Raw genomic sequence first — 27,895 nt, 5'->3', positions numbered from 1 at the left:
GCGATTCATTACAAAGTGTGCTTTATATTTGGAGCAATATTTGTTTCTCTCATCTTTTTCATAAATACTGCTAGTCAATCCAGCAGTGTCCCTACAGAACCTTCAATTTCCATTATTCCTGGATGGATTAAATATAGTACATTATTGCTAGGTGTCCCCACAACAGAACTTTCATTTAAGTGCAAAGCAAGATGTGTGTTTTTTAATAAGGCACAGAATATATGTTATTTCCAGTGTAACATAGAATCCATATTGGTTTTATATAATGAAAAATGTTCATATAAATTTCAGTCTTTCAAAGGGTTAGAACTGTTTCCTGAATCCAACTCTCTTCTGGTGTCTGAAGCTGAGTAGACAAGTAGTGATACAGACCCTGACTGTGAGATATCAGGTATTTGGGAACAGCTGCTTTGTAGTGGAGGAGATTCAATCAAATCATTTTTAGGAGTTATTCTGTAAAATAGTGAGAAATAAGACATTGAAAGTCAATTTAAGCACAGGGCATTACACTGGAAAAAAAAAATACATTTTCAGTGATGAAATTACAATATATCTTAGTCTACATTCTTTTCAAGAGAACACAATATATTCTGGCATACTTTTCCAAGCCAAGGGTCACCATTGTTCTTTTTTAGGCTTGTCACCTCTCAAAATAAGTGCACTGGAGCCACAGATTTCTGAGGGTCACTGCTCAACAGTAACAAAAATATTCTACAAGCTGAAGCGCCAACACCCAACACTTAAAAGGAAAAAAAACCCTCAAAATTATAAAAATAGTCCTTAATGGTAAAGACAGATGGCTGTATGAAAGAGTTTGTAAGAACTTGGCAGTACTCGGGACAGCCACTGGGGTTAACTATGTGCTGGCAGTACACTGATTCTTCCCACAGAAGAAACAGGCACTTACAAAATAGTGGTAATACACATAAACAAGCAAAAATTGAGGTTAAAGAGCCTTACCTTCCTTCACCTAGTCTCTTCATACTCTCAGCCACACTACTCATATCACAACATGCTATCTGCTTTGTTTCTTTTTTCCACCTGATCCACGGTCAGTTTAGAACTAGATAACATTTGATCTCCACTGTTTTCACCTTCCTCGACTCTCTGGGCTGTTGTTCCCATCTGCCTCGATCTCCTTCTCAGATGTCTCTGGGGAGGTTTTTAATTTCTGCAACATTTTCGTGGCTTAAGTAATCATGATTGGTGATTGCTACTGCAGAAGTTCCATGATTTGTTGTGCCACCCGTGCTCGTCCCCATTGACTTGGAAATGACTTTCAGTCTGTGGTGAAGTTGATTTGTAGTGCTTCTTTTTATGTTTAACTTTGGAATTGTGCTCAAGAAAAATTCACATGATTCTTGTAGCACTCTTCGACTCTCACTGATTGGACTGAAAGAAAATGCAAGCACTTCACTGAATGAAGAGAAAACCTTAGATACAATGTACTGTGGCTTTATACACAAAAAACACGAGAAGAACAAAGGATGATGCAATCTGAGCTGGATGTTAATGACTATGAGAAAAAAAAATTCTGTGAAAAGAGGAGAATTAAAAATCTGATTATAATGGCTTCCAAAATAATGATGTCTTATGGAACAATTAAATAATGCATATTTCTACAGTTTCTTACTTCTGCAAGTAAATCCAATGACTTCAGCAGATTAGTCATCTAAGAGAGAAAAGCAGGATTAGCTCATAAACAAGCTGTATTACCAAATTAACTTTATGAAAGTAAACCTTGTTAAAGTGGAAAAAAAAAAAAAAAGGTAAGCATTATAAAATTGACTTAATTAGTTTTAAATTCTTATAGCTGAAAGGCAGTTAACATGTGAAATACAAGAGAAATTAAACAGGAAATGGAAAAAGAGGAGAGAGGCAAAGGAAACTGTAAGCCCACCATCAAGGAATGCAAATGTAAAAATAAAAGGAGCTTAAGGACTGCTGCCTTGAGAAATCCAAAGAAATAAAAATATCTAAAAACACAGTATAATTTATGAGTAACACAGATAATTGTAAAAGAAAGAATCAAAGAATAAAAATGAATGGAAAAAACGACAGCTATAAGGAAATGGAAATGACATTTATAATCTGTTGAAATCTATAGAAATAAATATGCTAATATTAAGTAATAAACCTGAAGTATTCTGCTTCAGGAAAAAAATAAAAAAGAACAGTAGACCTTAATACAATAAAAGTGATACTAAGGAGGGTTTCAATAAAAATTAATTTTAAAAACATGACAAGACTGGCAGAGTAGAAAAGCAGAGGATGTTGCTTATTGCATAATAGCAAAACACAGCTAAGTACTGTGCCAATGCAGTAGTCAGAACACATGAAAGGATTTAAACTGATGGCTGAAATCATCTTCCCTCATTCGACTGAATGCTAAATGAAACAATGGCTTCTGCTCTATGAAAGAGAACAAATCAGCAGAGGAAAATATTTTTTTATCTTCTAAGAATTGTGTCAAAAATCATTGCACATGATTCCACAGATTCCAATGGAATTTTGCCTGATTGCCCATATGCAGCCATTAGAATGCAAAAAAGAAAGGTTAAGGACAACATTTTGGTTACTTGAGCTATAATTGAAGAAATATGTCTGAAATACTATTAATTCCAAGTATATACTTTAAAAAAAAAATAAAATTGTTCTTACTCTCTTTTACGATTCCTGTTTGAAGAAATTGGCCCATTCAGAACAAGTTTTTTTGCTTCCCCACCCAGAAGACTGGAGATATGCCAACAATTAATGTCAGCAAATATTTCATCAGAAACAAAAATATTTCTGGTCTTGCTAGTGCCTTTGCCTGGAAGATAATAAAGTTTAACAAATTTAAAGAATAAAATACACTTGTTGGTTCATTTTTTAAACTCAGAAAAGAAGCAAGTTATGTAAATGAGATACTTTCTCCTTTTATAATTGTTCTTTGTTGGAGACTTGTACTGTGCACAACATGAGACATGTACAGTCAAGTTGGACCTGGTAAATGTCTACAGCTGAATACATAGACAGATAGTCAGAGGGAAATACTATTCTTTTAAACTTAAAGGAAAGATAATTGGAGGTAACAGTATTAGTAACTATGTCCTTCAGATAAGATTTATCCCTTCATCTTAAAAGAAACAGTAAATAGATGCACTGGGAGTTAATCAGAGTAGACATCATGCTTCAAGAAGCTGCAGGCAATAACAGTAATTTCTGGTTATTGCCAAAATTGATCTACCTATTTGCAGAACATGATCATAGCAGCCGAGACATTTAACTCAGCAGGAGATTAACTTTTGCTCCTATGCTGCCTGTGACTCAGCACTGAGGGTATGAGAATGTTTAAGAATGCAAAAGGATCAAGCCTCATCATTCCATAATGCCTGTGTTTGTATTTCTCTTCTTAATGATGGTTTATTGCAGTGAAAACATAGATGGTAAGGGGCAAAGCAATGAAAGATGACACAAGACACTGCATTTGTCTTACTGATAGTGTCTTCTTTATATTTGTTCTTAAATGGAAAAAAGCAAACCACAAAATTACTTGTGATTGCAGGGAGTCTTTATGTACTTTCAAAAAATTTAGTCCATAGAGAATACCTGAGTGTGGGCAGATTTACTTAAAAGCCCTTCAACAAATGTGGTTTTAAGAGTCAATGTTTAATATGAACACCTCCAGAATTTAAAAGTGCTGTTGACTTGCCTTCTTTTTTTTTTTTTTTTTTTTTTAAATTTCTTCACATTACTGAAAATCAGCCTGCAAATGACAGCTATCATGGACAAATTTTCCTAGGTTCCAAGTTGTTTTACACTTCTACACTTTGAAGAAAAGAAGAGGAAAGTGTGATTTTATATCTATGGTTATAAGTAAAATTTTTAAATCCATATAGACTCAGTTTTTAAGAATCGTTATTCCAGCTTCAACTGAAATAGATGTGAATTAATCTTAGGTACTTTGATACTGAGCCAGGAAACAAATACTGAGCACCTAACTTTTCAGAATACAGATTGTGAGGAGTTACTTCTCTCAACACAATTTGTAACATGAAGCTGAACTATTTTAAAGATTATGTTATTCCCTTAGAACTGCCAATTGGAATTTAATGTGCTGACTAGTAACAGTTTGACTAGTGAAAGATTTCAAAGCAAAATATGAATACCACCAATTCTGACAAAAAGTATCTAAGTATTGCATTTCTTGAACTGATTGATATGAAAATAATTTAACTAACTGCACAGAAGATACAGTGATGCATAAGGCGTTTGCTTATTAACTTTCACTATTACTTATAAAGGAAACTGCTACTGCCTGGTAAGGACAAGGAATATGGTACTGGTCACAGTGGTCAAACACCCAAGTTGTTTCCCAGATTTTTCGGTTCACCAGCTCATAGACATAACATCCAAGAAGTGCTACAAGTGGTACCAAAGTATAAACCACTAAAAACTCCAATTTCGGATCATAAATTTCTTTAGCTTCTCCTGGTTTCTGCATCATGCTGTATGACTTGTCTCACGTGATTTAAAGAAATAATACCAGCTAAGAGAAGAGAGAGACCGAAAAAAACACAAAGGCACAAAGGCAAAAGCACAAAGTACAGAGAGGCATCCAGATCATAGAGACCACGAAACAAACTCCACTGATATTGTCCCCCTCAACTTTGTTCAATTGCAAGGAGCATAATGGTTAGAAAGCCAGGTATTCCCCATGCAACTGCATGGAACCCACATGGCCTTCTGAGCAATAGCTTCACAGCTCCATTTTTTCTCCTGCTGCAAGGAACCAAGTGATTGTAAGAATCACCCACCATATGGTCCCGGCCATAGTGAAAAAATACAAAACCATGAAAAGGAGAGTACAGGCTTTGTTCTGCGAGCCAAGAACAACTGTTTCACCAATTTCTAGCTTATCATCTGCCTCGTTACAGGCTGTTCTGTTCCCAAGTAAAAACCCAATGAAGTACATTAGAGAGACTATGCTGTAGCAGACAGAGTAATATATGATTGGCCTCTCTGGGTACCTGAACCTTTTAACATCGATCAGAAAAGTCAGGAACGTGAAAAGCGTAGCACAAAGGCAAAAGATTGAAACTATTCCAATGAAGCTTTTTGCAACATCTAGTTCATAATTTTTGAAGTACATGTTGGGACATGGGGGTGCACACTGGTCAATTCCTAGGAACTTGTAGCCTTGTCCGCCAGCGGTGTGTAGGTGTCGTGGACACCAGAAGCCATAATCCCTTCGGGTCTGGCTTGGAGTCTTCTGAGTTCCGTGTATGTTTGTGGTTACGGCAGCAGTAGCAGGAACAGTTTCATCACAGTTGACAAGTCTACATGAACAAACAGAAAACAGAATATCTTAATACCTTTCTTTCTAAACTACAGTTATTTCTCATAACGATGAAAAAAAATCTGATTCTAAGAACTGTTAATCATTGCAGACAATGCAAAATGTGCATTATATGAATAAAATCATGTGGCATTTTAAAAAACACTTCAAATACTTTCAGATTAGGCTATTGAAATACAGCTGCTTAGCTGTTGTTCTCTATCTATTGTTTTATTGCTTATAAAAGACTTACCAAATGGCAACTGTTCTTTTAGAATCTTAAATTCTACTAAATTTTTGCATACGTACATAAGAATATTTACAGTAATTGTTTCCTTAAAACCTACATAGACTGTGTGAGACAGCAAACCATCTTCCCAAAATGCAAGATTCAATCAAGGAACATAAAAAAGAAGCCTGACAGTACCTAGAGAAATAACTGTTGAATAGTATATTATTATTGTTAGGGTTTTTTTTTTGTTTTGTTCTTTTGTTCGTATCTTCAAACTAGATTATGTAAGTATAACTCAAAATGGGGTATATATTTACATGCATTCCAAGCTTAAGCATAGATTTTTAAAAGAACAAGTTTCGCATTCCAGCTTTTAAGGTAAGATTCTGTTACCAGAATGTTCTTTGTGCAACACTATCATATGAGTCCCTGAATGTCAGTCTGCAAGCTCAACTTGAGCTAAAAAACCCACAACCTTTTGTTCTTTGTTTTTCTTTATCATCATGGTGCCCAAAGAAAGCCAAACTAATCATTATGAAAACTGATTCTGTAGCAGATTCTTTCATTAACCATGGGCTGCACCAGACTGCATGGGAACAGCACAAACTTCATTCTCCCATGTCTTAATGGGTATTATGAATGTCTGTAAGAATACAAGAGTGTGAATCTCCAGATTCCAGTTACTGCCAATCCTCACACCAGCTCCTCTTCCACTGGCTAAAGCAATATCTCTGCTTTTTTAAAGAACATGGACTTTCCTGTATTGGCTATTGGGCAGATATAATTTTCAGTAAATAGAATAATTTAAAGCTGCAGTGACTCCTGAAAAACACTATTTGGTTTAAAATGTCATTTGTAAATAAGTCAAATAACTGGATTAATTTGTAATTTTCCTAGTATTTCAAAAGAATTCTTGAAGACTTGTGCTGCACTGAGTGGTACCACTGGTATAAAGCTCTTACTAGATGGGAAAAGTTGGTATCTTCTCATTTTATCCCCCCAGCTCTCATTTTCTCTGCAGAACTAAGGAAACTGCATTAATGTCATTAGTCATTCATTGTGATATTGATTTCTACCAAGGTTTGTGGCACAGGACTATTGTCCCAGCTCTCCCTTTGCCCTATCACAGATTAGCATCTGCAGGGGGGTTAGAAAAACTGATTTGAGGATCCACTCTCTGCTCCTTTCCTGCAATTCGTTCCCTAAAAATGTGTTAAAAACCAAACCCGTCTGGCCTTAGTAATTTATAAACATCTGCAGTTGAAGGTCAGAACCTCAAAAAGGTTACACTGGAGTGGTATCAGTGGTTTCCATTTAATATATATAGACTCATCTCTTGCCCATGTGTAGTATTTAACTGTCTTCTCTCTGGAACAGACACCTGAACAACTTTGAGAAAAGGTAAAAATTAAAAAAAGAAAGTTTTGCAGGCACTACAGAAAAAGCAACACAAAACTGAATTTGTACATTTAAGCAATCAGGAATGAGATAAGGCTGTTTAATGCTCTGTGTCCATTCAAATACAGAATATTTATTTCACTATTTTATAAGCAATTACTTACAAAAACCCCTGTGAATTAAGTCAGATAATCCCTAGTTTAGGGATCAGAAACCAAAGCAAAATCTATGCTGTAGCATTTATTAAAATTTTAAGAAACAAACAGAAGTAAAAAGCTTCCTTCTGCAGGGATCCAAATACTGAAAGGAACTGCCACAGAACCTTGTTGCAGAAAAGTCACATGCAGGAAATACAGGTGATCATTTGAATGACAAAATAGTTTTAATTAAAAAATAGTCACATGCTTAAGAACTGCAGAGTCACCAGTGAAGGGGAAGCTACAGCAAGCTGATATTTAACATTCTGCCCCAGATTTTCAAGTTGGTCTTGGTCAAATATGAAAATATGACCCCCACCACCTGTCAACATAGAAAATACCTGACCTGGTACATTCCAGCTCTTCAGGCCATGTGATTCCAAAAGTGTCTATCAACTGTTTACAGTCAGAATACACTTTCTCACAGAGGCTTCGACAAGGGTGAATCACATGAATTTGCTCCAGGCAGGCAGGGACAAAGGCTTTGCACAGAAATGTGTGGATATCTGGTGAACAGTGAAGATTCATAAGCGCAAAAAAGGGCTACAAGGAAGAAAAAGGTTTTGGTTAGCAACTTCAAAAAAATAAACAAAGGCATTAAAACTAACTTCCATCACTATGGCTCCCATTTGTTCATCTGTAGGTATGAAAAGACACAAAAAATCATGTTTGTTCAGTAGCTGTCAAAGAGAAAACCTGGCCTGAGTAACAAGACGCTCTACTAGTGCTTCCAGCCCAGCCCCTGCCCCGGGGATCTTGGCCAATCTGTCACTATTCAAACCTGGTATTTTTAAACACCCAAAAGGTATGACAAAACCACAAGAATTTTCAAAAATATAGCCAAACATAAAGTTCCTTCCTTTACCCATCAGCTTCTAAATAAGTGCCCTGCATTTTTTAAAGGTGCTGTTCCCCTTGCAGTTCTTGTTAAGTTACATTTTCAGTCCTAAATGGTATGTTGCACAAATCATCATCTTCTCTCATGCCAGAGAAGTTTGGGGTTTTTGATTAATGAGGTTCAAATGTTAATAATCCTCCTTTTTTTAAACATCATATTTTGAGATCTCAACATAACTGAGATTTTCTCTACCTGTATACTGAGCACTAGGTAGTCAATAGCTGATGACTGTTCACACTAGAGGATTCATAGACTGCAACTTCCCCCACCTTTCATTCAGTACATCATTTACAGAAAAGCCTTTAAGAAACAAACAAACAAAGCCCGCCCTCTCTTTACATTTTATCAACTTTATTATCAGGGTAAATTATTTTAGCTAAAATACTACTGTGCATGGAAACTTCAGCCAACCCAGAAGTGGTCAGTCATTTTTGCAGGGGCTGTGTGCTTACAAGGGCAGCTTATTGATGGAAGCAAGGAAGGACACACTCACAGCATCACCAGGAGTGCTCCTGGGCTTCTGAGTGAGCCACATGCCTGAAGCAGTGGGGCCAGCAGAAGGGAGCAGAGGTGCTGGGGCTGTGAAAGCAGACCCTCCTCCTTAACCAAGCACAGGCAGAACTACAACTGAAGAAGCCATCCAGGGGTTGGTGGCCTCCTGGTGACTCTGGACACGTGGACATTAGAGCGCAGATGGGCAAGGGCCACCACCTGCCAGGTAGGGGCAGTTCTTTTTTCGTAGGCTTTTTGATTAAATGCTTCTTGTATTTCAGGATAAAGCATCTTTGTATCACACAAACAGTCAAATTCATGCATCAGGAAAGCTGAAACAGTATTTCACAGAATCTTAGAATGGCAGAGGTTGGAAGGGAGCTCTGAAGATCATCTAGGCTACCCCTATGCTGGAACAGGATCACCTAGAGTAGCTCAGACAGGAACACATCCAGACTGGGTTTCAGTGTCTCCAGAAAAGGACTCCACAACCTCTCTGGACAGCCTGTTCATGTGCTGTTACCCTTGAAGTAAGGAAGTTTTTCCTTGTGTTTAGTTGAATTTCCTGGGTTGCAGTGTATGATCACTGTCCTGTCACTGAACACCACCAAGAAGAGTCTGGTCCATCCTCCTGATACTCACTTTAGATATTTATAGATACTGATGAGATCTCTCCCTCAATCTCCTCCAGACTGAACAGACCCAGCTCTCTCAGCCCTTCCTTGTATAATAAATGCTCCAGTCCACTACTCATCTTATTTAACACACTTTGAAATGTGCTGATAAACAGGGATGCTGCACAAAACTTCTGAAGAAGGCAGAACTTTACTAAAAGTAAGAAATTTATTTGATTCTTTGCCATTAAAAGCTATGTATCTCAAATAACCACTGGGTGGTAAAGGAAAGATTAACTCCTGAGCCCAGAACAGTATCTTTATTTTTGTCAGCTTTTAACTGCCCCAACTATATATGCACCCATAACTCAAGAGCAAGTTTTACCACTGGTCATGCCGTTCAAAAGGAAAGACGTTAATAAATACGTTTTCCCCTTCAAAAAGGAATGTCTACAAACCCACAAGGAATCTCAAAAACAAACACAGGAATGTGCGAGGAGCAATGAGGAAGGAGAATATAAGGTAGATTAATAACAGAAAAAATGCTTTATGAAAAAAAATAAATGTTGGCACCATCTCTCAGAGCACTCCAGCTGTGTGCCACATCTGCAGATGCCATTACAGCAGGTACACAGAAGTCTGATCTCCACACTGGATGTCTGCGCAGGAACCCACACCTGGAGTATTTTATGACAAGGAGAGAAGTATAGCTCTGGTCTAATGTGCTCCAGTTCCATGAGTTGCATTATTTCCTGAATGTTATGCAGCTTCAGATGAAAAAAATAGACAGGAGTTAAGACTGAATGGATTAAATTTCCTCTGTTTTCTTTCCAGTTAAGTTATAATTTTTCTGTTCTGTTCTGCCTGCCATTGAACAAAATAAAGATAATAGCCTGTGTAGTCATACAGAACTCCTATAGAAATTGATTTTACTTTTGAAATTAAGTATTATAGAAAAGGTCTTGATTGTTATGCCTTTTTTTTTTTCCTTAAACCACAGTTCATATCAGTTGATAAAAAATTAACTTTTTTTGGGGTGTTAGGAACTTCTACAGACTGAGGTAAAACAGCAATATATTGCCTAGAAACTAAGAATTTCTAGAAAATTATACAAGTAATTTATGAAACCAACTTAAACTAAAGACATATTTTACTACCTATTTTGATTATCAACTAACAATTTTCCAATATAGCTAGTAAGGCTACATCTCTTAAGTTGGCTCCCTTGATACAGAAAATTATTATAACCAAAGTGATGCCTAGTGAAGACACTCAGGACATAAACCAACCTTTACCATTCTAACAGAGCTTCTGTTATATGAAAATACTTAAAAAGCTATATTAACAAGAATCACAATGCAATACTGTATATTAGATGTAGATAATGATAAGTCAAAATTAAATGTTAGCATGAATGTTAGTACAGCACATTGTAATTGGCTAAATACTGTTGCTTAAAGAATATATTTTATTTAAATGGAAAATTACCTTAACTGTGAAAACCAAAAATGTGATATTTTAGGAAGAAAGCTATGCTCAGCCTGTAATCTATTCAGAATACAAATCCAAGGATTTGGCTGCCAGAGTAATTGTTTTTTCAGCTTACTGAAAATATTTCCCTTTGACACATGAAAGTATGAACACAAGTTAGGAGTAGGAAGTCTCATGCTCTGAAAACACAAGCAGACATTCTGAGTCAGACCAAATGTGCATTTAGCTGCCCATCCCACTCTCACTACAGCTGGTAACAAGGAAAGTGTAAAACAGACAAGCTGACATCCCTCCTGCTTTCCTACAGTGAACGTTTTAGGAAACCAGCTGCAGGTTATAACATCACCTTGTTTATGCAAGGCTTGACCAACCTGACCTTCTGTGACCAGGTGACCCCACCTAGTGGATGAGGGAAAGGCTGTGGATGTTGTGCAACTGGGGCTTCAGTAAAGGCTTTGACACAGTTTTTCTCCTGAGGTTTAGAGTGGAGATTAGGAAAAATTTATTACAGAAAGAGCGGTCAGGCATTGGAGCAGGCTGCCCAGAAAGTGGTGGAGCCACCATCCCTTGGAGGTGTTCAGAGAACACTTGGACAGAGCACTTAAGGACTTGAGTTTAGTTGGCTGGTGGTGCTGGGTCAATGGTTGGACTTGATGATTTTGGAGGTCTTTTCCAACCTTAAGGATTCTATAACTACTACTGTGTTGAAACACCAGATACAAACATAATTTCTTCATAGAACACATCTAATCCTTTTTCAACCATTTATGCTTACAGCCTTTGTAAACACTACAGCAGTAAGCTATATTGCATCATTTAATCAGGCACTGTCAAGAAGATACTGCATTTATTTACTGTAACTCCTGGTTTTGCAAACTCTTTCATGTTTTGACAGTTAACATATTACTTTCTACTTTACCACATCATTTTGCTGTCCTGCTATCTTTTTATTAGCATAATATTTTACATTTTGCTTTCTATTCCTTTCAAAACATACTTGGCCTCCTATTTGCTTTGACTACATTCAAACGCCGGCCCACAATGACAACAGACTCTTCTCTGAGTGAAATTAAAACACCACCATGCACATCTACTGGTATGAATAGTGGGGGGTTATTTTTCCTATATTCATTACTCTGCATTTACCCTCCCTAAAACTCACCTACAATTTGTTGTCCAATTTGCTGTCCAATTTAATCTATCACAAAACCTTTCTACAACTCTTTAGTCAGTTGCACTGGGGTTTTTTCTTAGCAAATTCAGTATCCACCCCTCTTCTGTGATTCTTCATTTAGGAGTTAGTTCTGTGTCAGAAGTTTTCAGTAGAGATGACTGGGGGTATAATTTAGTAATCTATTTGCTATAGGAAAAAACTATCAGCTAATGATTTCATACCCTACTTGGTGACAAAACATTTCTTTATTCCTACTTATCTCCCTGTTCTTTAGTTAGGCATTGGAAAGGCAAGTTCCCATTAGGTTTCTTTAAAAAACAGCTTATAACCATGACAAAGCCTTTTTGAAAACCAAAGTATAACAGACAGTATAACACCCCTTTCAATTAGGTTATTGAGTCCACATAAAAAAAACAAACCAAAAAACTCCAATAGATTTTACAGACAACTATTTCCTTCAACCAAAAAAACTCTAGAAAATGTAAATCTTTGCCTCAAGTACACAGAAACAGGATTTTTATTTTCAGAAACTGTCTGCTTTTATTGTTAAAGAACAGCGAAAAAGTTTGTTACTTGTGCCTGAAACTCTGCTAACAATTAGGTATCTTTAAATGTGGGCTTCACTTCCAGCTAGCCTGTTTGGAAGCATTTCATTCCAGAAGATAATAGGTCTGCAATTCCTGACATACCACAAAAGCAAAATCTCACTGAATTCAAACTTTTCACTACTCTTGTCGGTTAGTGTGTAAGCAAAAAGTGTAAAACCAGGATCACAAGCTCATGCAGAGTATGAACTGGTTACTTTAAGGCTGTGTCATCTGGATCATGGGTTTCTCAACCATCAATCATTTTTTACCCGAGTGGTTAGCCAGGTAACCTGCACAAATGGATGTGTTGATGCCTTGAGCATCCAAGTCCAAGATTAAACCCGTAGATTCACCAAGTGGGTGAATCTAGAAATTAGTACCATGGTCCTTTTCAGGAAGCTCAGGATATGCAGATGACACAACCAAATGAACAGGCACTTGACCTATCCAGCATTAGAAACCATTGCCCTGTCACATGAAGATGATGTGACACAGAGATGAAAACCCGCAGATTTGGTGATAGCAGTGCTAAAAATTGAGTAAAAAAGGCACTTTTAAAACTAAGAAAAGAGCCTCACAAAGCCAGTAAAATTCCTAAAATGTAAATTCTCATCTTCATGTCAATGGGAAGCAAAACCCAGTAAATAGGAGGCAGTCAAGAACACAGTCACAATCTGAAACAAAACAAAAAACTCCAGCAAACTAATTGCAACTCTGAAGCCAAAGATGATATAGTCTATCAACAGCAGAAGGGCTGCCTCAAACAACAGTGAAGAACTGAGGGTTGTGAAATGCAAACTTTCCACTGTGTTGTCAGTGCAGAATGTGAGAATGGCATGAGCACTGGGAAGCTTCTGCACAGGGCAAAAAGGTCTGAAATGAACCTCATGAAGCATACCCAACACCCACTGTGGACTGTGAATATGGTCAAAAGATCAACAGGAGTAGAACATTGTTAGCCAGTGAGAGGAATAACCTCTGCACTGAACAAAACACCAACACCTCACTTAGTAAATCCTAGATCCTTTACAAAGTATGCCCATGTTATATTTTATCCAGAAGCAAAAAGCCAGACTACTTCTCAAATCCAGTTAAGGTTTAAGCAATAACATAATTGATGCAGATGAAGATAAATGGTGCAGAGTGCAGACTAAATGGCTCTTAAACATTTTTGCAACAAATAACTTGCAACCTAGAACTGTGTGTGACTCTCTGTTTGTTTTGTGCTCAGGAGGCTTACAAGTTCAAGACACAAGAGCAACAAGCTCATTTTCTAAGCAGAGAGCAGATAGATGCTCTGTCCTACCTCATCTCAGTTTGGGAAAAGTATTACCAGAAATTATCAGAGGTTTGGGATATATGGTAACTACAAACGTGTCAACAAGCAAGTAAAAATGTTCACCTGTACTCTGTTAGTTAAAACTAAAGTTAACTAAGTTACAATGAAAGACACCAGCTGCCTCACTATTAAGCAATGGTACCTGTTTCATGGTATGATACTAATCTTGTGACCTAAAGCAACAACTTTACACAGTTAGGTATGTGACAAGGATGTATTTCAATCAGGGAAGTGAACACAGGCTTTAATCTCAATTTCTACAGTCATACAACTTTGTGTATCCCAGATTCCCATCTATACTAAACATTGTCATTCATAAAACTATGTACCTGCTTTACATGAAGAAACACCTCATCTTAATAATTAATAAATGATAATTAATAATTTACAGCACTAGATTCAAACACAACTTGTGCAGTTAAGTGTCATTATAAAGCACAAACTCAAAGACAAAACACAATATGTTTACAAAGACACTTTCATATGTGATAAGTGGGAAACATGGCACTGTCAACCACAGTGTATATAAATGGTCTCCAAAGAATAAGCTGTAATTACTCTTTATACTCTGAGCTCTCCTAACAATTAATCTTCATGGTATTTTTAGCCACTTTATAATGATAATCTGTTTAAAAAACAGTGAAACAAGTGTGGCATGGTTGATTTAATCCTACACTACTGTTTCAATAGAGCTATTCTTGACTGGATGTGAACGAGATTAGCATCATACCCAGAGAGATTAATGCCTTCGTACAATTCCCAGATGGGCTGGCAAGGGGGGTTTGCTCACGGCCACAGTGAACCAGCTGAACTCTGACTCCTAATTCATGCACAATCAATTAAGTCAGGATAAATGTCCTAACACACGAAAAAGCAACGTTGAGAAAAGACTAGGTTCTTCCAGTTGAATGCTATACTGGTAGATTTAGATCAAGCCAAGTTAAAGACACTTTAAAGTTGGTAAGGATTTAGCTACTTTGTTTAAAATTGTCCTTTTTTAGAAGCTGCTACTTCAACAGCAGAGCTGTGAAACAGAAACTTAGGAACATTAGTGCCATTGGTGCACTGTCAATCATCTTTTAAACTATTAATGAAACAGTATGAACCAATTTGCCATTGATTTAAACAGGGCCTACACCACTACCCGAGCTGCAGGTAAATAACTGACTATTGCTGCCAGCAGCAAATATCAGTCTTAATCTGTATTTTCCAACCTCAGTCAAAAATTACATGGGTAACTCCCCTAGAAGTTTTTCAGGGCTAAACAGGCACTGATAAAAATATTTTAGATATGAATATATACATTTAACATGCATCATCAGTGCATGCCGATTTGATAGAGGCAAAAGAAAACCACTGAAAGCATGTGAATATTTTTAAAAGCTGCTTTTAAACAAAGAACATTACTTTCTACAGTGTTCAAAATAGAAGGCAAACACAATCATGTTTAAGCTTATATTTTTAAATGTAATCAGTCTAGTGTTCACAGAGATAAGAACAACATCTTTTGTCAGAGTAGAAATCAAGTATAAGTTTGAAAGGCACAAATTTTTCCTACACAATCTGGAGTTCAAAGTAGCTGAGTGGGGGGAAAAAAAAAAAAGAAAAACGAGTAAACAAGCAAGTCAACCAAACAATGCTGTTCTGCAGTAAAATATGTTTGCAAAGATACGAGCTTTCATCTTTGGCCTTCAGCTGAACAACAGAAGCAATGCATGGGCTTTCAAAGGCAACAAGTTATTTAGGGCTCTGAACAAAAGAGACATCTTAACTTCCAAGAGTTGATAAACTGAACTGCTCCCAGCAGTCTTCTCCCATACAGGTGTGTGAGCTGATGACCAGGGAGCACCTGCAGCACCACAATTTAAAGTTAGATGGCAGATGATCTTAAAAACACTGTACTGTAACCCCCAGCAGCTCAGAGACTGATCAGACAGCAGTCAGATGCCAGTACTATCCTGTAAACATTCAATATATTTGCAACAAAACCGTGAGTATATTTGCAAAGTCTTCATTACCATTCACTCCCACAGCTACATATGCAATATACTTCAATACATCCTCAGCTGTGAACCTTCACACTAGCTCTCCAAAGTTGATAGAAGTATAATGAGAAATCCAACCAGGTAAAGGACAAGGAACAGAGCAGAAAATTTTCAGAGCTCAGTAGGGCAGCAAGACACTCACTTGGAAAAAAAAGGGCAAAACAAAACCCCCTTAACTAGGCCACTAACTTGCCATTGCCGTTGCCAATACACACAGAAAGAAAGCAGGATATTCTGCTGTGTTGCTTCTGTGAGCTCTGGACTGTTTTGCATTAACTATCAACTACAAAATTTCTTTCTGTGGTAAAAAAATTTAAGTCCATGTTTTTCTTTATGTATTCCTTAAGTACAAAATAAAAATACATATATTCCTATATTTCTTAGCTCTAACAAACATTAGAAACATTGAAATATGAACAAGAAAACTGCAAGTCCCCAAGAAGACACTCTGCAACAAACTAAAGTAAAAGTATTACAATACTTTCCAAAATAGCTTATTAGCAAAATTCACTGTATTTTGTGGTTATGACCTAAATTATAGTTTGACCTAATTATAGCTATTCTAGCCCCTGCAATTTAAAATCCAAAACAAACATGAGAGACTTTTTCCAAGCATTACAGAACTGAGCTATTTACACAAAGCTTTCAATTATATATGGTTTTATCTCCATGTATACTGTACAGAGAATAAAAGACAGATAAATATTAAGTTAACTGAAGGGAAAGCATTCTTACAGGCCTGGAAATCATCTGAAGTCTAGACAGAGCTTCATTACACCTGGACTGTGGCAGCAGAAAAATTTCAAAATAATCTTAAATTTTTCCTGTATTTACCACATATTAAAGGAGTAAATGGATTTATTACTTAATCTTTTATGGAGAATACAATTTCGAAGATTGCCAGTAAGACTGTTGATAGAATGCCTGATGCCTATTAAAAAGCTTCTCATTTGAAGGGAATGCCAGCAGAAGCTGTTACTGCTCTGGTTCCAAAGAAGTCACACCTGATATCTTTACCTACCTTATAGCAGCCTTCCAGTACCTGGAGGGGCCTACAGGGAAGCTGGGGAAGGACTCTGTGCATGGGATTGTAGGGAGAGGACAAGGGGTAATAGCTTCAAATTGGAATAGGGCAGATTTAGGTTAGACATCAGGATGAAATTCTTTAGTGTGGGGGTGGTTGAGACACTGGAACAGCAACACATTGCTCAGAGAGCCTTTGGATGCCTTATCCATGGAATTGTTCAAGGCCAGGTTGGATGGGGCTTGGAGCAACCAGGTCTGGTGAGAGATGTGCCTGCCCACGGGAGGTGGGGCTGGAACAAGATGATCTTTGAGGTCCCTTCCAGCTCAAACCATTCTGTGCTTCTGTTTTCTCAGGCATCTGACTTGCACATGCCCGAGTGATGTCTCTTACACCACTACAAAGTGAACGGATTAGTGAAAGTTTACAGAAATGAGTAATTATAAACAATTTCCATGCAGTACAGTAATAAATGCTTTACTGACCATCAAATAAACTGGCTTAGAAAGTGTGCATATATCACTTCCGTCATGCACACCAGCTGACAAGGAGGACAGGACCTTCTGAATGAATTCTCAGTAATACAGAAGCATAGACCAACACAAGTTAGACACAGAATTAGAAACGTATGACCCGAGAATGTGAGTCACAAACCACAGACAGTTCAGAACAATAGAAAACTGTACAGTAGCCTCATTTTGTTTGTGTTTGGGAAGCTTTCACCATGTAGCCAACTTTCTATATACTTAGCATCCAACATCTGCTGTAAATTTTGATCGACAGCAATTTTCTGTAAAATCACTGCTTCTGGGAAGCTAAGTGTGCACAAAATGGAAAAACAGGATTTCCACTTTAAATTCACTTCTAAAGCTACCATCTTCACTACAGCCTGAAATAATAAAATTAAAATAATTATTATTCAGAGTAGATACAAATTCTAATAGGGAAAGCAATACTTAAGCTTTTTAAGGATATCCATAAAATCTCTTTTTGGGAAAAAAAAAAAAAGTGATACTTCATTCCTAAGTATTTGTGGGAAGTAGTTCTTATATTCCACAGGGGTATATTTCTTTTGTGATAATTTTTGCTCTGTAGATATATGTATGCATCTTAAATAAATTAATTTTATTTATTAAATTTTCTTTACTGTTAATTTTTATTTATTGTGAGACACAGACCAACCGGAGAGGCAAGAAAGCAATAAAAACAACTTGCTTTTAAATAATATTTTTAAAAGTACTCGAATTCTAAAGGATCAAGTGAGATAGTGGTAAGGAGAGAAGCTAATTCCTTTATGCCATTGTTTTATTATCCCCTCTTCCTTCCTCCAAATGCAAGATATCCAAATATGAAGAAAGGGGTTTCTTAACAAAGCTAATAATGTTATTACAGGAGCCTCATGGCATGCACTGTCTCACAAATTCTCTCCTCCATTGTTCCAAAATCTCAACCCAAATCCTTGACACTTTAAATCCCGTCTCCTCTTGCTAGTGAGATTAAGAAGGCAATGGAGAGTTTCCCAATTTCTCACGACCTGATGGTGTAGCCTGGTGTAAGCTGACTCCCACCCTTCAACAGGAGACACTCTATATCCCCTGGCTATCATTATCCCCTGGATCTCCATCACATTGCAAAAATCTTCATCCATGAGAAGCTGGAGAACTCAAGCTGTGTTACTGTAATCTCACAGGCAGTCAAGCACTTACATTTGCCTTTCTTCTCCCTCACAGATGCCTCTGTGGGTGCATTCACCTCCTTATCAGAGGCATAGGCAATGGCACCTCTTCCTTCTTCCTCCAGCATCTCATTCCTACAGTGCTGCAGGCAAAAGGCAGCATATACCCTAGAGGTAATCACCTGAGGTGGCACTGGAGAAGGCAGAGAAACAACACTGTTGTTTGACACAGGAGCCACTGACAGGCCCACCAAGGGCATAAAAAAAAAAAGAGCAGCTCTTGGCCTACCCTGCTGCCCAACCAGTAAGGGACCAGGAGGCTTCAGACACATGACAGGGGTGACACTTCCTGCAGGAGACCTTCCACTTCTCCCCAGGGCTACCAAACCCTTACCTGTACCAGCAACCAGTGGAGCAGATACATGAAGACCTATGACAAGTCAGCTCAATCTCAGGGAGATGCCTCCACCCTTACCAATAACTCAGCCCCATCCACAGGCACCAAAGCACCCAAGGAAGGGTGGCAGGAAGCATGCCTGACACAGTGAAGTCATTTGCTGGAACCCTCCTGTTCTGCCCAGTTCTGAATGCTTCTATTAGCCACTGGTTCCTTACTGTTAGCCCACAGGACTCATTTTGTTGGCCCTGGTGCCTTTCCTTCCCCTTATCTTCCCTGTATCTTCTGTTACAAAAACTCAAGGCCACCTTCTCTTGTACCCTTCCATCTTATCATCTGTGAGCCATGTTAAGATTCAGCATACAACTTTTTGTTCATAGCTCCAGCCATACACCCCAGAGTTCCCCCACCCAGCTGGACTAAGCTTTGCTTAAAATGGTGCACCTTGTACCTTCCTAGCAAGAGCATTGGCTCACATGAAGCAGTCCAGAGCTGGGGTCACTGGGTAGTGCCAGGCCACCACGAGGCTGTATGGGTATGGTCCCACTCTGAAAAGCTGCTTTTAAATTTGTATCCAGGAAAAATGTGTGGAGAGTTTGGCCACTAAGTGCTTTGTGAACAGGAGAGAGGCAGCTGTAGTTGTTTCTGGGACTGAAGAAATCCAGTTATGCAGGCCCTCCAGGGAATACAGCATGTGCCAAGCTGGGAAGGATGTGGTTATCCTCTGAAAGAACTTGATCTACCAGAAGTTTAGGTACAGGAAAGTTGGATGTTTCTTTCCTCCAGGAAGTATTTGTCTGTCTCACTACAGGAATGTAAAGGAGCAGACATCTTTGGTAAATGGACACACTTTCTGTCCTGCAAAGACTGATTATCCAGGCCTGGCCTGGCCCGGCCCTTGTATGATAATAACTTTCTCTGGCACCATTTATAGCAGCTGCTTACACAGCTCTTGCACTTCCCTGCACACCTCTCCTTCTCACAGATATGCAGAAAGCAAGCAACTCTTCAAACACGTTCATCATGTAGTTCTGGAGATGAGGGCACCCACATGCTGCATCTTTTCCTCTGGCAAGCAAACTGCTGCCGTGGATGCAGCAATCACAGCTGCACACAATACACAGAAAAGGTCCAAAAAGGCAAGGGGAGCCAAAGCAACCATATTTGACACAAAGGGTTACTGAAGCAACAGCAAACAGAGAAAAAGCCAATGCCATGTGCTCCTCTCCTGGACCATTTGCTTTTTGTGATCTTTATCAATGAAGGCATAGATGGCATCCTGCAGCCAAGTTGTCATTGTGAATATCACATCCATCTTGCAAATGGAAAACTAAACTTGTGCTCCACCTCCATGCAACAAGGGCATGGGCTCTGCAGAGCCCTAAGACTCATGCAGATGTGGACAAACAGCAAGTCTCACAGTTGCCAGAAGGCACCTAAACACCACGAAGTCCTCTTCAGGAAGGAGGCATCAGAATCCTCTTTCATTCCTAGGTTAGACTTGTAGAAGACATAAGCATCATGAGCCTTGCAAAAGTGTCCACAAATGTACCTTGGTGGCTCCCTAAGGCCTGCAAGACATTCAAGCTGCTGTTGCCAGAGCTGCCGTGGGTTAATGTATGTGACCTGTGAACAAGATGCTTAATCCCACACAGTTTGACAATCATGGACAGCCAAGGGAAAACAGTTTGGGTCACTTGCACACAATGGTATACAATTTTGCCCACTTGTCTACTGTTCAAAGGAAGAAAACATAAAGAGTTTCACCTATGAAACTGTGGTCACCACAGAACCCTCAGAAGGCTTTTCCTCCCAAATCTGGTTTGCTATTGACCAGGTGAAGCTCATGAGGTTCCACATGGCAGCAGACACTTCTTAAAAACAAGGAGAGGATCTTGGAATTGCAGGTGTCAGTGATGAAGTAAAAGGGTAAATACCAGCTTCAAATACACTTTTCTGTGTCTGAAAGCTTTTTACCCAATGCTGGCTTTCCCCAGCTTGAAAGATGTGTTCCCACTAGAATGGGCTCACCTCTCAAGCCCTAACCACCACTTATCAATGAAGACAAAGCAGTTCCAAATTCCATCCGCATTTTCCTTCTCTGTACAAACTGCTTCAAGGAAGCTTGCAAGACTCCATTCATTCATTCATTCACAGATGTCCCTCTTGAGCAGTCTATAGTCACAGGACTAAGTCCATCACTCCATACCTATGGTGCATTAGTTTAGCCAGTGACCACACTTAGCATACAAGTATGGAGAAGGAAGGGTTCTAAATACAGGCTGCAAAGTGAGACTCAAAAACCACAAGGACTTGCAGCTGCACATGAACACTGGGCAGGGCACTGTGGGAGGATAGCAGTGTGCAGGGGACCAACCACAGGATACCATGGTATTTCCCAGAAAGGTCACTGAGAAAGGTCTGGGAGATCCTCTGTAGATCAACTTCAGACATCATGCACAGTAGGACTGGCCTAAATGTAGTCCAGAGTAGCACCTCGTATTCTCATGCAGTGGACAAGCAAGAAGTTTGCTAACAATTTTAGCTAGCAAATCACTCCTGTAGCACCAAATTATTTTCCAGTGTAGACAATCTCAAAACATGAATAAAGATGAGGCTCTGGGAATAACTCTGGGAATCTGGTTAGCACCATCTCAGTGAACCCAAATTAACTTAAGTTAAACACCCTCTATCCATGAAGGAGGCATTACTTAGGACCCCCATGCATTATAAGCAGTATCCTTCCAGAACAAGGACCAAGGCAGCACTGCATTGCAGCACACATTATCTTGTAGACAAGAAATGCCATTCAGACACAGCAACATTAAATTTTGCAGATGACCAATACACTTAAAGCCAGAACAGCAGGAATACACACATTTGCCTGACTGGTTTCAGGCAATCTGCACAAGCTAATTACACCTAATGAAGGAGGACCTCAGTACTACAAGTAAAAAAGACTTTTTAGTGGCTGTAATTTAGTGTAACTATAGGAATCAGCAAAAGTGGTTATGAATGTGTTGCTGTAACAATCAGTGATGACTTCCATTTCTTTGGAACACCTGAGTGCAAGACAGCACAGAAATGAAAATGCACTTCCCAGACTTTATGGTATAGTACAACAGGACACAGAAGCATATGGTTTTGATCCCTTAGCCAAAGCTTTTCTGCAAGTGACCTGATTATGCTCAAAACTGAATTATTCATGGCCAACTATTCTGCATTTTTAGAGACTCACCCAGTACAGAAGTCAGTCATACTGCTTTGATATTCCCTTGAATCCATGTGAAAAGTCTATAAAAAAACCTCTTTAGCGTTTGCCAAATTTCATTTAACAAGCAGCAATTTAACAGTTTAACCTCCAAAATCCTTTATGACCATCACCTTGTTCTGATCAGGTAGAAAAGTTACCTTAGTTTGTCTTAATTAGCATATGTTGCACAGCATGCTACTTTTACCACTTTCTTGACAAGTCTTCCTTGCCCCTTAGTGATGCCAGAGATACAAGGTAAAGAAACAGCAAAAAGGTTACAAGCCAAATATGATGTAATAAACTCCTGATGCTTGTTACACTGGGTCAATGTCTACAACTCTGCATCCTTTCCCCAGCTTAGGCTCTGGGGCAGCATCAGGGACAAAACATTAACTTCAGGCAGATAGAGAATATTGATTGCTTTCCCAATGGAACCTGAACTATGGAAAATTTAACAGCAGAGAGATTTAGGCTTCAAGTACTACCTGGTCATGTATTACACCAAGTGCTGCTCATACGGATGAGGAGAGACAGGATGCCTGCCTGTAGAGTTTTCAGTAAATTCACATTTGTGCTGTTCTGCAGAACATCACAATAACAACCTTGTACACCAAGTAGCACTTATTTCCCTCAAAACTCCCAATCTGCAGCAGGTGGACATCTTCCTCCTCCCTGTGTGTGTACACAAGCACACATCTGTGTACTGATTTGAACTTGCCAGACACTGGCTTTCCAGGTTTTTTTGAAGTATTTCCATGTTAATTTACTTCCATTAAATAAAAAATTAGAATTAATTCAAGTCATTGCACTAAAAAAAATTACTTCACAGAACATCAATATTAAGTTTTTGAAGGTACTAGTTAATCCACATCAAAATGATTTTGCTAGTTTATGCCAATCCTAGTGACACTTTTTCCCACTGCTGCAGGGAAACTGCACTGAACACTCCACAGACAAATACGTATTCTGGCACATGGTCATGAACTCAAACAAATGGAAATGTCACTACTGAACCATTTTTCCAGTCTCTCTTGAGGTACTTCATTGTTCTCTGTGGGCCATTTTCCAGTGGTTTGTATAGTCTGCTTTGAAAACTCTGGCAAGCCTTTTGCCTTTGTACTTCCACAGACCCACAGATCTTACCCAGGTCAGGAAGTCTTAAGGCCTTGTCTACAGTGGACACATTCCAGAACTGTGGCAGAACAGATAAAGAGATATGAACAAAAAGTTACAGCATAGTAATATTCTCTGCCTTGCTGGAAATAATGCCTTATGTTGACAACACATTCCAGGATAGTTAAAGTAGGAATTACTTTGGAATTAGAAGTGACTGGATTTTAAAGATGACCACGAGAGGGAGATACATCTGTTGCAGCATAGGTGAAATGAAGAAGCTATTCTGCTGTGTCCATTCATTTTCTCACTAGACAACCCTAGATCTTCAGATTCCCAATCTGAGCTAGTAGTAACATGAGCTGTGTTACTGTTAAACTGATCTGAGATACAGACACTGCAAGCCTCTGCAAAGAATTATATTTCACCCTCATGCAGCTGTTGAGCAAACATTCACAAAACTTCACACCACAATGCCATGTGGTTATACTTCCTTAAAATCACCACTTTTTGTATAAACAAAGCTAATCCAAATATGAAGCAAAACTCAAGTAGCTTAAACTCAAGTCTGCCAAATTGAAAACTCAGAATAAATAAAAAAATAAAAAAATAAAAATGAGGAAGCAATAAATAAAAAAAAATGGAGGGAGCAACTAGAAATTATTTATTTTCTTTTGCAGAAAAAATTATCCCAGAGAGACTATCATCACTAGCCAGAACACCTGTAACAGTGGCTGTAAGACTGAGTTACTTTTTTTTTTTTTTTTCCCTGCTCTAATCAGTTCACTATTCTGGTATTCTAGCACATTATTATGAACAGTTGATATATGAGGCAGAAACATAAGACCACAAATCAGCTGGTGATCCAGATGATTTCTTGGAGGACAGCCATCACCTGAGACAGTGGTTCCACACAACTCTCTCCTGGAGGATCATTATGAAGACACCATCCCAAAAATACCAACTTCACACCTTTCTGGTAAGTAGAGAAACTGTACAGAATCCTTTGCGCTCCAGCAGATGGCAAGCACAGCTCTTCTGGCCATACAAGACACCCTTCCCACACAAGAACACACCTGTGGAGTCTTGACAGTGGGACACAGGAGGGAGCTACCACTGTTTTGGAAAGTGAACTTCACCTTCAGGTAAGACTTGTTCCCTTGGCAACTCTTTGCTCTTTCTAGGAGTAAACACTCCAGATAAGTAATGGCAATATGTTTCCAGAGGGTACAGGAGCAGAAAAAAAGGACTAACATAAAGACTCTCTCTGCCAAAATACTTTGGTTTCTTGAAAAAAGTCTCTGCCATATACCCTGAGATTATATGATTACGCAGTTTCAAAGTTAAGATAAAGTGAGGAAAACATTACAAACCTCAATCTCAAACCCCAGTGTTTACATCCTAAGACCATGCCCAGTTTTGAGAACAGGCTGTGGGGTGGAATGGGAAAGAGAGAGAGAGAGATGGAATTAAAAACAAAGTCTTTAAACTTTCCTACAGAGGATCAAAAGAAAGAAGTTTTAACCAACATAATATTAAAATTGTTTCTCTGGTATGAACAAAGTTTGAACTACCAATTACAGAAAAATTTAAGCTCTTGAAAGAACAGAAGTCTCCTCCACCTCCCAACCTGCTGCCTCTTTATGCCTGCAAAATTACATTAAACAGTATCCCAGAAGTCAACAGCTCCTCCTCAACTGCAGCACCAACTCTCCTGAAAAACAACCATTTGACAACCCTGAGAAGGCTCTCTGTTGCAATCAACCATGGACTAGGTATACTGGTGCCATTACTGGCACCAGTAATGTAGAACCCAATTAAAATGTGTAAGTAAGTGACATTGCTATGCACTGGTGTCTCTCAAAAAAGGCCCATCAGTGACCAGCCCTAAGCTTCCCAGAGTTACTCAGATCAAACCACTAGCAACAGATCAAACACAAGCTACAAGCTGAATCAGGCAATGAGTTTAGATCTGCAAGAGCAGGAGAAAATTTCCTTACCCTTCCACCAGTAAAGCAGCTGTCTGAAAAGTTCAGTCTGACCAAGCAGTCAATCAGCACTGCTGAATCACAAATAAAGGCAGGTAGAAGTACCCACACATTAGGGAGCTGAGAAATGTCAGCACAGCGCTACAGCAGTGAGGTAGGTAGGCCAAATTAGAGGCCAGAGAGAAGCAATGACCGAACTCTAGGAAGGAAATGAACCAGGGTAGGGAAATCAAATCCTAATAGCCACTGTTGTTTTACGTAGCCACCCAGTCAGCTGTCTGAGTACTGATCAACCACTGCAGCAGTAGTCGGAGGTGGTTATAAGGAAGACAGGATTGAAAAAGAGAAAAAAACATTATTTCCCATTGCCATAGTTTTTATGAAGCAGCTATATGAATAACCCGTGAAGCCTTTCCAGAAGCAACTCCCTCCACCCAGAAAGCATGCACTAGGCACAAGTTACTGGCAGTTCAGAAAAGTCAGTCACAGCAAAACTAATAAAAATGTCTCTATGGTCTCTCTGCAGTAACAACATGACTGGAAGGCACAAATACTGACACAAGCTGGCTCAACAGTTACAGTTAAGACAGAGTAAGTATGAACCAGCAGCATACCTGAAGAGATAAAGCAGCATACGCTGTGGAAAGCATTCCTGACAAATGATGATTAGATAAGGCACTGCAGAGTTTACAACTGAAGCCTACAGCCTAACTTCCAATTTAAAAGCTCATAATTTATCTGAGATCTGCGAAATTCAATTGTTAGCATACAGGTGTCTTAACATTTGATACCAGAATTCCTCAATACAGCTACACTGGGTTGGCAAACTATGCAAGATGAGTGCCTGGGTCCTTCCAAGTTGGCAGCTAAAGGCCATACAGGTAATGCTGACTATCCCAAGTAGCGCTAAAAAAGTGTTTTGGCATCTGAACCAAGCTCCTCCTCCAAGCTCTGTAAAGAAGATGCAAGTAAGATTTTAGTAATGGTAGCCACCTCCAAAACCACCTAAAATATTTTTTTTAAACCAGAAACTTCCTAATTTTCAACTGCTGCTTCAGTCTCTGCACAACACAGGACAGTTTTTCAAGACCTGGGTTTAGATGTTCCCCCTCCTCTTACCACTGAGAAGTCATTATTAAAACAGGTTTAAAACTTGTTTTACAGGCCTCTCACCCAGAGAGGCTCTCTCCCTTCATAGCTATTGCTGTCGGCAAAGCCTTTCCACGAGGTGGCATATTCTCAAGAGAGCCATACATACAATCTGTTCAGGTATGAAAGTGTTTGTTTTCAGAAAAAAAAAACAAAAAAAGAAGAGGCAAAAAACAGAAGGTAGTTGCTCTTTCAGTCAGAAGTTTCAGCATACAGTCAGAAGACAAAAAAATGCAAAAGCCACTATGGAGAGCAGGACTACAAACAAGTTTAGGCACCTCTCCTTAGTAGATGTAAGCTAAGAGAGTAGCAAAGAGCAACTTCTAAGCATTATTTTTGCACTACCCAAGTTCTGGTGGGCCAGGATATCAAAAGCAATATCCCCAGAGAATTTCAAGACCTGCTCTGTGTATCAGTGTGGTGCCTGGGCTATATGTGACCAGCTCTGCCAAGGAGTTCTAAATAACCTCATTGCTGTGCTACACCCATTCCTCTTCCACTGTAACATGGGATCCAAGGAGACGTGGGGGGAGGGTGCCTATGGCTCCCTTACACAGTGCTGATACAATCAAGCAGCTTTAGTTCACTTCAAAAAGCTTTAAATATCTACTCATTAAACATTATCCATCTTGTCATTCCGTGCAACAGATATCACAATCCATTTCACAGTGGCAAAAAAAGTTTGTTTCACAAGTGCTACTATTTACATCCTACATTAGGGGTGCAAGAACTTACCTCCATTTGGAGAGCAGCCGCGTCCTGATCATAGTGTCCCATGATGTTTGGGAAAAAAGTCATATTGTAAGGCATTCCTGAACATCTGGAAATAGTAATTGGCTCACACGTGAATAAACTGTGCCCTCGCACCACTGTGAGAAGTAAAGTGCAAGTCGCAGAGAACACAAGTACTCTCATTTTGTTAGGATCTCAAAGTTCAGCACATAGCTCTGTTCAGTAGTCAGACAGATCGGCTTTGCACAAAAATAGGAAAAAACATCTTCCACTGCAGGTTCCAGCGCAAGGCAAGGACACGGGCAGCCAGGCAGACGATCAGACTCCCCACCGCTCTTTTAGGTGTTTCTCCATCTTGGCTGACCGGGATTTTACTAAATCCCTTCTTCCTCTGAGCGCTGCAGGAAAAGCCAGGAGAGACATTAAGAGCAGAAACAACCCGACCGAGACCACCCTTCCGAAGGCCGAGCTCGGCCTGCTCAGGAGACCGGGCAGCTCCCGCCGGGACCGCCCCGCACCCCCGTGCCCCCACGGCTGCCCCCGGCCCCCACACACCCAGCGGGGCCGCGGCCCCCCCTGCGCCCCGTCCCGGGGAGAGCCGCCTCGCCCACGGGGAGCGCTGTGCTCGGCCTTCGCTCCCGCCCGGGCCCCGCAGCCACCACTGCTCCCAACGCCCCGCTGTCGGCGCTCGGTTCCCAGCCCCGCCCTGGGAAGCGGCGCCCGCGGGGCCGGGCGGGGAGCCGGCAGAGAAGTCAGCCCAGGAGCCGGGGCTCGCCG

The 27,895-nt window shown here is 39.5% G+C and overlaps 1 protein-coding gene across 1 annotated transcript; it reads right to left on the bottom strand.

Annotated features, from left to right (window-relative positions):
- Positions 1-180: 180 nt before the first annotated feature.
- Positions 181-27,754, bottom strand: FZD6 (frizzled class receptor 6). Its single transcript, XM_030446227.1, is given in 21 exon segments — positions 181-453; positions 961-1,013; positions 1,015-1,122; positions 1,124-1,165; positions 1,167-1,289; positions 1,291-1,340; positions 1,343-1,392; positions 2,662-2,681; positions 2,683-2,721; positions 2,723-2,812; positions 4,301-4,420; positions 4,422-4,445; positions 4,447-4,484; positions 4,487-4,618; positions 4,621-4,660; positions 4,662-4,715; positions 4,717-4,758; positions 4,760-5,321; positions 7,494-7,690; positions 27,122-27,516; positions 27,674-27,754. Coding segments are annotated over 20 exon segments (2,130 nt in total). The 5' UTR covers positions 27,302-27,516; positions 27,674-27,754; the 3' UTR covers positions 181-287.
- Between the last annotated feature and the right edge of the window lie 141 nt (positions 27,755-27,895).

Source organism: Calypte anna, chromosome 2 (genome assembly GCF_003957555.1).
Source record: "Calypte anna isolate BGI_N300 chromosome 2, bCalAnn1_v1.p, whole genome shotgun sequence".
Taxonomy (NCBI): domain Eukaryota; kingdom Metazoa; phylum Chordata; class Aves; order Apodiformes; family Trochilidae; genus Calypte; species Calypte anna.
This window is presented reverse-complemented; position numbering and strand designations above follow the sequence as displayed.